General features: G+C 52.1%; 1 protein-coding gene across 4 annotated transcripts in view; it reads left to right on the forward strand.

Moving 5' to 3' along the window:
- Stpg1 (sperm tail PG-rich repeat containing 1) overlaps positions 1–7,381 on the forward strand; it is a 44,548-nt gene extending 37,167 nt beyond the window's left edge. For all 4 annotated transcript variants that reach the window (XM_036178042.1, XM_036178041.1, XM_036178040.1 and 1 more), the window contains 2 exons: positions 3,645–3,835; positions 6,262–7,381. In XM_036178042.1, the coding sequence (XP_036033935.1) occupies positions 3,645–3,835; positions 6,262–6,338 (268 nt within the window). In that variant the 3' untranslated portion in view covers positions 6,339–7,381. The remainder of the gene's footprint in view (positions 1–3,644; positions 3,836–6,261) is intronic.
- Positions 7,382–10,826: the final 3,445 nt, after the last annotated feature.

The raw sequence follows: 10,826 nt of genomic DNA on the forward strand, positions 1-10,826 counted from the left end.
AGAGGTAGATACTGCATTCCACCCCAGAGGCAGTCAGCGGCTCTTTAATGTGGAGAGGAATTGTGAGAAATTGCCCCTTTATCCCTCCCAAACCTGGGAATCCCCCAGGCAGAGAACCTGTGCCTGGGAGTGTCCTAGGGGTCCTAGATGCCTTCTACAAGTGACCTGAGAAGACCTTGAAGACATCCATTATCTCTGAGCCACTGACAAAGGGCTCCCTAGGAAGCTGGATTGTGCATAATCCCCACTGTGGCTACTGGGAGCTTGATGGATGTTTTCATTCATTACTAAGCCCCCAAACCCACGCTGGTCACACACATCCTGGCTGTGACCACTGGACCTCTGTGATTTCCCATTTGCACCATGCCACCAGGAACCAGCCCTGGGTAAGGGCAAGTTTGGTGTCTGGAGTCCATCACCTTCTTTGCACACTACGCCCCCCTCCCCCGACACACACACACACACACACACACACACACACACACACACACACACACAGAGTTTGGGACACAGGAAAAAAAATGATACTGTCTGCCTTCAGCCCCCCACCCCCACTCCATTATTTCCAGGTTGTTCTCTCATTTCTCACGGTTCTCTCCCCATTCCCCACAGACCCTTTAAGTGTGAAGTTAAGAGGGAGCTCTGATTACATTACGGCCTCTCGGTCAGGTCAGCCATACTTTCCCTCCCAGAAAGACCCAGAACAGCACTTCTCTCAGCCCCGTGCCTTGCCTGCTCTTCCTTCCTGAAGGAGCACTTCCCTAAACTCAGCTCCACCCTTGCACAGCCACCTGTTGGGCCCCTCCCCTGGTGAGTCTTCTCCTGCATGTGCACGTGTGTGCGTGTGTTTGCACACACACACACACACACACACACACACACACACACACAAGCCTACCATGCTTTCTACCTGCCTCACTCTTTAGGGGTGGTGATCTTGCCTTACTCAGCTTTGAGGCCACTAGCCCCAAGCTGAACTACAGAGAAATGGGAGGGGGCAAAGAAGTTGATGGAGCCCGGATACCGCAAAAGGGTTGAGGCTGCTCTCTCTACTCTGTCTGCCCCATGTGCCCACTGCTGGAGTGCCTTTCTCTGCTCTCCCTACCTGAAGGTTCCCTGCTGACCTCTTCCAGGGTGCAGGTTTGGATCCCCTGGTGGGAATTGTCTCTGCTCTCATGTTAGAGGGCTTTGTGGTGTAGCCCAGGCTGCCTGGACACTCTCCATACAGTCCACCGAGCTTCAGATCTGTGGCAATTCTCCTGCTTCAGCTTCCTGAGTGCTGGGATTACAGACATGTGTCTCTATTTGTGCTCAGGACTTTTTTTTTTTTTTTTTTAAAGATTTATTTATTTATTATGTATACAGAAAAGGGTGCCAGATCTCATTACAGATGGTTGTAAGTCACCATGTGGATGCTGGGAATTGAACTCAGGACCTCTGGAAGAGCAGTCAGTGGTGCTCTTAACCTCTGAGCCACCTCTCCAGCTCCAAGGACTTTTAAACTCCCCTAACAGACTTCCTGGTAGGCATAAGAGCAAAACCTAGTTACTCCTAGCATGTGGTCTGGGGAGGTCAGATTTCCTGTAGACATGTAGCCAGTGAGCAGGGAAGGGGACTTTCAGCCACAGCTGGACTCTAGCCGTGGACTACCCAGCCCTTGTGCTTGACCAGAGCTGCACACAAAGCTGGTGCTCACTAGAGACCCTGACATTCTGCTGAGGATGTGGTACTATCCCTAGTACTATGATAGGATGCAGGAAGGGGCCGCTCCAACCAAACGTGCAGGTATGTGACGTGGGTCCAGCCTGCATCAGCCTTCAGCAGCTGCCCCTACTTGGGCAAGCAGACACCTCATGGTCGTCCCTGGAAATAATGTGGGACTCTTGGGCTTGGGAGACCCAGAACAATGAATGGCTTCATCTGGTAGTTGGCTCATTCCACTTGTGACTTCCAGGAGTCCGATCTGTCTCAAAATGTGGCCAGTCACACGCACACATGAAATTTCTCAGGGTGCCTTGGGGAGGGAGTCACAGCCAGAACAGGGGTGAGGTAGCATTTATTTATAAGGAGAAAGGCTCTTGACCACACTCTAAAGCCAGGTCCTCCATGCAGAGTAGAAGGGTACATTCTACCTTCTTCCTGTGGGTACCTTTGTTCTCATATAAACGTCCAAGCCAGCTGTTGCAAGGTTTGACCTCCAGCAGGGCAAGGTGGCATCCCACGGCCTCCCCAGCAGTGGGCAAATCCCCACACCCCAGAGTGGCGCTGGTGTGGCCACTGGCTGTACACTCGCTCTATGGATGACGCTTCACAGATCTTCTCTGTTGTTTTTATTTTGTTTTCATAGCTCCCCTATAAAGAGTAGAGGTTCTCACTCCCTGCTCCAGGTACAGGGTCTTTGTCTGAGACCCCAACAGCCAGTCAGTGGAGTGACTAGAATTCACACTCTGTGCAGGTGTCTCTGAAACCCAGACACCCCTGTCATGGTGTGTCTCCAAATTGCTGGTACTAAGAGACCCCATACTACAGGGCTACAAGTCTGCAACTGGTTCTGACTTTATGTATGCTTCCGTCTCTCTGGACACCGGCTCCTTTAGCAAATAAGGAGCTTGACTAGACACCTCTAGATGTCCTGGCTCTCTGGAGTTAAGAAGGTAAAGGCCTAAGGTCAGCAGAGTCTCCAAAGCCAGGACTCCCCTAGGGTTTCAGGCACAGTGTCCCTTCTGGGATGTTCTGGGCTCTGAGAACCTCACTCCCCTTTCCATGAGAGACCCCAGAAGTAACTTCAGGTGGGAGGTGGCCCTTCACCTGCAGAGTGACTTGACTCCCCAAATGACCCTGACACCTGGTAACCATCCTAACTGTGGGTTGAGGTGAGGGAGCAGTCCTCAAAGGTCCTCTTACCCAACTCCCCCAACTTACACATGAGCAAACTGTGTTCCAGAATTGTTAAGTAGGCTTAGTCCTACGTAAGTGTTTCCCTTTCCGGAAGGAAAGATGGCAGTCTGAAACAGTTACAAATAAGCAGTAACTGTCCTGTGCAAGTTCTAGATTCCAGCCCCGCACTTCTCCACCCCGCCTCCAGCCTTAAGGGAAAGCGACCAGGATTCTGGTCAATAGACATCTCTGGCAGTTGTAGGACAGCAAATCCCTAGAGGGCAGGATGAGGCTTCCTCTTCCCTGGCCATGCAGACATCACAAGTGGCTCATCAAGGCATCTTTCACCCAGGCTTGAGTTCTCCGAGCTTTAGCCAGACTCTACCAATTGATCACAGCCAGAACATACAATCAATGCTGTCTGCTTTTCCCAGTGAGTTCAGCCACAGGCATCTATAACAGAAATGTGTCTGTGCTCTCACTGCCCTGAGGACCTTGTTTTAGGTACCACACCTCCTTTCAACCCTGACATGCCTGTGAGGTATGGTTGTCATTGTACAGACAGGGAAACCAAGGCCTAGAGGTTCTGGCTGGGCTCACAAGCAACTGAGCTAGGATAGATACTGCCCAGGGTGAGCCTGGGGGTAGGGTGGTAGGGGACAGGGTGGGCTTGGGGGAGGGTGGCAGGCATCACCTGCACTTTAGACTCTCCCATTTCCTCCACAGAACTGCTGTGGTGATGTCTTTGCATCTTGTCTTTTCTAAAGGAAAGGTACGCTCCTGAACTTTTCTGCCCATCCTCTGCCTCTGCCCCCAAAGCCACCTCTTCCTGGTCCTGGTCAGTACGAGATTGTGGACTACGAGGGACCCCCTAAGCATTTCATCTCCAGTGCGTCATTTGTGTCCAATACCAGCCGGTGGCCAGTACTGTCATCCAAACCAAGCCTGCCCGGCCCAGGTCAGAGAACTGTGACCCCAAATCTTCCACAATGGTTTGTCATTCCGAGGCCATCAAATACCACCAGTTTATGGGCTGTTTGCTAAACAGGTTACAAGGGTGAGGTGGGCTTAGCAGGTCATGAGCTCACAGTTTCAGAGCACAAAAATGTTTTGTTTCTGAATATAAAGAAGGCTTTGGGTTTGAAACCAAGGCTGGGAGGTCCAAGAGGTCAGAGGCTCTGGGTAGTAGTGACTTCACTGACTGAAGTATGTACCTCACAGATCCCCTCCCCCCCCCCCCCCCCCCCCCCATTCCTCTTCTCTTCTCCTCCCTCCTCTTATATTGCTTGCACACACTCGCGTGTGCGTGTGTGTGTGTGTGTGTGTGTGTGTGTGTGTGTGTGTGCATGCGCGCACGCGCATTCCATGACCTGTGCGGATGTTGGAGGACAGACAGCCTGTGGGTTCTGGGGATCGAACTCAGGCTGTCAGGCCTGGCAGTAAGTGCTCGAGTCATCTCAACACCTCGATTTTAGTTTTGGAGACAAAGTCTCTCCCTGGACCTGAAGCTCCCTCACTGATTCTGCTAGGCAGCTGGCCAGGGAGCCTCCAGGACGGCCTGTCTTCATGCCGCCCGCCTGCCTGTGTGAGGGTTGCAGGTGCATGCCATTACCCTGTTTTGTTCCTTGGTCTCGGGGAGCTGAAATCAGGACCTCATACTTGTGCGGCTGGCACCTTACTGTGCCATTTTTCCAGCCCCAGATGTTGTTTTAGGAGGAAAGGGTCAGGCATTTGTAAGATACTCTTACAACTTCTTATTCTTAAAGACATTGAAGCCTCTAGTCTAGACTGGCCAAGGATTGTTAAAGGTAGATAAGGTCTGAAGGGCAAGCTGTCTATGCTTGGGGCGTTTGTGGTCAGGCTGAGTCTCCAGGTGGTGTGCCTTGCTTATGATGGATACCAGAGACTGAGGGAGTGTTTTTGGAAGCTTCTCAGCCCTTCCTCCCGACCCATGAGATGAAGGAACTTGCTCATTACGTCTAGATCTCCAGGAGCTAGCACCCTGAGGGGCCCACACCACCAGGATAGGCTCACTCCACAGTGACGGGTAGTCTCTAGGCTTCCCCACCCATCTGCAGCTCTCTAAAGCCCCCTTGCCTCTCTCTGACAATGGCCAGAGCTGGTGGCATGTGCCGTGTGCACAGGAACCGGAAAGCGAAACTGGCAAGGTGGTCACCTTGTCTTTCAGGCTCAGCCATTAGGCAAGCACGGTTGACACCCCCATTCTGGGCAGCTGCTGAGGGCTGAGGTGACTTAGGGACAAGTGCTGGCCTTCAGAGGCATCAGTCTGGCAGGAGAGAGCCCCTCCCTCGCTCTTTCATCCACAGGCAAGGAAGTGGTCGGGTTGCTGAGGAGGGAGGCCAGGCCCCCAGCTTTGGTTTTGCAGATGTATGACAATCAGGTCAGTGAGGCCTCAGTCTTGCCCTGGAGGGCATCTGAGCAGGGCAGGAGAACAGTGTCTAACACTGTTAGAGCTCTGGAGGCCTGGGGATGGGTGTGGCTCCTGGCCTGGCTGTTTGGCTAGATCCTCTGGGAATGGTGTCTTGAGCACGAGAGGTTCCTGAGAATAGACCCCAAGGCAGTGCTCCAACAGGCCATTTCTGTTGCTGCGGTCACCTCCATCAAGATGATCCCGAGGGTGTGCTGGGAGGGTACACGTGTACACATCTGTCCTCCTCCTCCAGCAGGCACAAGTCAGCCTGGACCCACGGGCTCTCCTCAGCTTCCTGAGAGGACGCGGGAGAGATCCTGGGACAGTGGCTCCCGAGTCTTGTTTGCTAGAGAAATATGTCTTGTCATGGCTGTGCCTTTCAGTTTTGGGGGAATTTTTGGACTAACACAAAATCCTACCATCTAAACCCTCTCTTCTTCAAGAATACTGTTTTACTTGAAATGTTCTAGAAAGCAGTATTGTAAAGTTGGTTCTGTTATAGAAGTTATAAAGGGTCGAAGAGTCAGAAGCCACAGCTCAGAGGCCGAGGTTAAGAACCACAAAACAGGGCTGGGAGGATGGCCCAGTAGGTCAAGTGCTTGCCACAAAAGCTCGAGGACCAGGCTTGGGTCCCCAGCACCCATGCAAACGCCAGAATCAATGGTGTGAGCCTGTGACCCAGGACGGAGACACAGAGCTGAAGCTTTGGTGGGGGACCTTATCTCAAAATAAATTAGAAGTGGAGATGGGTAGAGGAAGATACCTGAAGGTGACCTCTGCCCCTACCCTTAAAAAAAAAAAAGAGCCATGTAACACAAGTCCAGTCGCCTCCTCTCCCTGTCTCAGCCCCTGTAGGCTGCAGGGCAGGAGCAGGGCTCCCTCACCCTTCCCAGCTCTGCGGCCCCTGCAGCCACCTTGTTCTCTTTTGATATTGTTTCTTTCTTTCTCTCCAGCCACATACAAGCCAGAGATCCCAGGGAAGCAGTCTTTCCTGTACAATGAGGACAACAAGTGGATCCCAGCCATCTAGTGATGCCCCAGAAGCTGGCGGCGAGGCTCATCCAGCCAGGCCCCAGACCCTGCTCCCCAGGACACCCATCAGCAGAACACGCCTTTCCTCTGTCACCCAGCCCAGGGTCACATACTGTCTGGAGCTGCCTTCTGGAGACTGGCCACCCCTGCCTCTCCCGTGTGTTCCTGAACAGAAAAGAGGAGCGGGCAGAGTTCTCTGGCTCTGTCTATGTCAGCCTCCAAGTTGGCTTTGGTGACTCGCCTCCCCAGAGTTAAGGGAACTTGAAACATGGACTCTGATGTGGAGGCCCCAGCCTACTGCCAAGACAGCCTGTGGTGAATTCCTTGCTTAGAAGCCTGTCAGCCAGAGCTCTGAGGCCTGGTCCTCGGGCCCTGACCTCCAGTTGCCCTTGACTTCTGACAGGCAGGAATCTTGGAGGTGCCTGCAACAGAAACACAGGGATATTCTCTGAGCACCCCTGCCCTCCGCTATGACTTGTTATCATACAGCAGGAACATGGAAACCACTCATGAATCACTCATTAACCATGGACTTGTAGGCTCTGTATTCATCAGCAGACAAGGCAGGACCCAGCTGGAACCATGGTCCCCAGGGCAGGGAGGACCTGTGTCCCTTCCTCCATGCTCTCACTTCCCCATCCTTGCCTCGCCTTTCCGACTTCCAACTCCCGTTGTGAGAAAGCATCAGTTTCTAAGTTGGATGCTGTCTCTAACAGACCACAGCAATGGCGAGAGGAAGAGCTGACCAAGAACCGAGACGAAATTAAACGACCACACATCCGCTCTTTCCCCAGGTGTTGATAATGTCTGCCACGTTTCTAGATGGAATCCTCCTGGGCTCCCTTCCCTCCTCCAGCCCCTGATCCCTTACCAGGATGCCTGGGCCTCTTGCTTGCTTCCCAGGGCCCCTTCCTTGAAGTTCTGTGCATCCGGGGCCTCCCATTCAGACTGGCTTCCTGACTGGGGTTGGGGCAAAGCATGAGGAAGAGGGAGGGAAGGGATAAAGAAACTTATCCAATTAAATGGAATTATTGCTTCTCACAGAGCTGGGCTCTTTGTGAACTTCAGATTCCCCCAAGCTAGGGCTTTGGAATGATGAGGTAGCCTGGTATAACCGGGCAGCCTGGGGGCTTCTGATCATACTGATCCTGGGGACTGTCTGGCCTGGAGTACCCTGGTCCTGGGTCACATTGGGCAGAGGCTGGCAATGTACTGGAAAGTTACATCAGGCCTTTTCAATCATCCTGATACTCCACCTAGTAATGATTGTCTCTCCAAGTAGACCATGAAACAGGCTACTCCAAGGTGGTGAGAAGGACGGGGCTCACCATACCTTCCAGAATTCACTGTTGGGGCTGGGCTGAGGCCCTGAGCTCTGATGGTCTGTGTGATGGTCCTCCGACACTCTGAAGATGTCCCAAGCTGCTCACAGTTCTGTCTTGATCCCCAGATGGACATTAGGCTACCTGGGAGCAGACACAGGTCCCACACTGGGGTCATGCCCAGCTTGAATCTTAAAAGCTCTGATTTAATTGAATTGGGGCATGGGATCAGTTACTTTTCTTGTTACTTGACTAGAATATCTGACAGAAGGAATGGCAAATCAGTGTGAGCATGTCCTCCATCGTGATGGGGACAGTGTGGTGGTCGGGACAGTTCATGGATGTGGTAGCCAGAGTGAGCGTGAGATGCCTGTCACTCTGCAGTCACAGGAAGCAGGTGAATGCTGGTACTCAGTTGGTTTTCTCCTTCCTCCTGTCTTACTCAGGCTGGTCCCCTAGTCCTTGAGACAGTGTCACCCACATTCAGAGTGAGTCTTTATCCTTCAGTTAAACTTTCGCAGACATGCCCAGACTCAAATCCAGACATTGTTATTAAAGTTTTTTAAATGTACTTCTAATTTTTTTTTTTTCGAGATAGGGTCTCTCTTTGTGCCTTTCCTGGAACTCACTTGGTAGACCAGGCTGGCCTCAAACTCACAGAGATCCACCTGGCTCCGCCTCCCGAGTGCTGAGATTAAAGGCGTGCGCCACCACCGCCCAGCCTCTAATTTTTTGATACAAGGCCTCCGTCTGTAGTCCATTGTTCTGAAACCCCAGAGCCTCCTGAGTGCTGGGATTACAGCCACACAGCAGCATGCTGATTTATGAAGTCCTGTGTGTGACTGCACAGAGCTAGCTAGACCCAGGAGGCATTGCTATTTTACCGTAGGGCTTCCCCAATGATAATGCACACACAAATCACTTGGGTGTTAGAATCATGCTAGAATACAGACTCAGTGGGTCTGGGGTGGGGCCAGAGAGCCTGCATTTCGACGTATTCCAGGTGATGTCAATGCTGCACGCCTGAGAGCCGTGCTTAGAGTAGCCAGGTCTGAAAGACACTCGTTCCTCATCTTGCTTCTTCTCCTGGTTCATCCATCTTTTTGTTAATTTTCCTTCCTTCCCTGTCCTCACTCTTCTCATGCTGGGTGGTCTTCTGTCGACTCAACACAAGCTAGAGTCGTCGGAGAGATGGGAACCTCAACTGAGAAAAACGCCTCCATAAAGCCAGGCTGCAGGCAAGCCTGTAGGGCATTTTCTTAATTAGTGATTGATGTGGGAGGGTCCTTTCCATTGTGGGAGGGGCCACCCCTGGCTAGTGGTCCTGGGTTCTATAAGAAAGCAGGGTGAGTGAGGCAAGGAGAGCAAGCTGGTAAGCAGCATTCCTCCATGGCCTCTGCATCAGCTCCTGCCTCCGGGTTCCTGCCGTGTTTTAAGTTCCTGTCTTGGCTTCCTTCAGTGATGAACAGTGATGTGGAAGTGTAAGCTGAATAAACCCTTCCCTCCCCAAGTTCCTTTGGTGTTTCATCACAGTGATGATAACCCCGACAAGGACAGCTCCCTTCCTCGTTCTCGCCTGCTTTCCCCTCCCTCACTCTCTTGCTGTAACTCCACAGGGCAGCAGTTACCTGTGGACAGGAAGTGCTCCTCCCACCTGCCAACAGCTACCCTCCTAAAGAGAGAGCTCTTGGAAGGGCCCTGCTGCAGCTCCGTTCCTCCTAGCTGCCCACTTTGGGGAATGGCAATCTTGTGAAGGCATCCCTGGCCTCCTGGCTTTCTCTAGGGGCAGGAATAACCTTTTAAAGGCTTATAGAACATTGCCCTTGGGGCCAGGTGACCTTTTTAGCTTGAGAACCCTCATCTACATTCTGGTGGCTTGCCGGAGGCTGTGGATGCACAGGGTGTGGAGGCTGCCAGCACCTGGCCTGTGTTCTGCAGCAGGTGCACTCTGAGGCACAGCTGATGCCTCTGTACACATGTGCCAGCCGCAGAGACCCAAAGGCATCCATGACTCTTTTGCATCAGCCTTGATTGCACACTAGGATCATCTAGGGAACTTCAAAAAGTGCATTGCCTGGGCCTTCATCCAGAATGCTGATTTAGGGAAGAGGGCAAGGTAGAGGGTGCCCGGATGATTCCCCTACACCATCGAGGAATAACCCCAGGATTCCTCCTTGCTCCAGGCAGAAGCTGTTCAGGAAGCTAAGAAGGAACTCTGCACACACGGAGTCCTGGGGTGTGCTTGGTACTGTCCGTCGCTTCGCCCTACTGTCCTATCACCCTCCCACATGACTTTGCTCTGGTGCCTAGTGCTGTGTCCAGCAGCAGGGAAGCCTAGCAGGGTGGAGGCAGCCCTGAATGTTCCACAGTGTCTCTTGATCAGGGCTGTACCAACCATACCGAAGTGCCAGGCAAAGGATGCATAGATAATGCAGATCCTGTCTTTAAAAGCTTGAGTTTTTTTGTTGTTTGTAAAGATTTATTTATTCTTATTTAAAAAAAAATAAGAAAACAGCTCTGTTTATTTGTAAAACAAAATGGCACCTAGATTTGGGGACAGGCAATCAACTCAGAGACAGCCGGGTGGCCCCAAGACTTTCTCTGCAAGCTCCCCTCAGGTGGCCAGGGACTGTGTCCATTAACTCTAGGAAACCAAGGGTACAACCTTAGGAGGCATTCTCTCCTCCGGCCACCAGACAGAACCACACCTCCACTGAATTCGTCCTCTGCAGAAACACACCCCTCCTCCTGCAAGTATTGAAGGGGGCCAGTATAAATAGTCCCTGCCACCTGCTCTTAACACTAACGGCTCACCAAACCTCACCTTTCCTCTCATTGACCTTGAGGAAAGTCTTCCTCTTCTTTGTGGTCCCCCAGGTGTCCCCAGGTGTCATGCCCTTCCTCAAGATTTGTTTTAGACATGAGCCCCATGGTGACTTGAATATGAAATGTCCCTCATAGCCTCATGGTCCCTAGCTGGTAATGCTGTTTGGGAAAGTTGCAGAACCTTTAGGAGGTAGATCCTTGCGAGAGGAAGTGAGTCAATGGGAGTGGGCCTTGAGGCTTCACAGCCCCGTCCATGTCTTTTCTCTCTGCTTCCTGACTACACCAGAGATGTGACCTGATGTCCTCCTGGCCATGATGAACTGTAATCCTTTGAACTG

Source organism: Onychomys torridus, chromosome 2 (assembly GCF_903995425.1).
Source record: "Onychomys torridus chromosome 2, mOncTor1.1, whole genome shotgun sequence".
Taxonomy (NCBI): domain Eukaryota; kingdom Metazoa; phylum Chordata; class Mammalia; order Rodentia; family Cricetidae; genus Onychomys; species Onychomys torridus.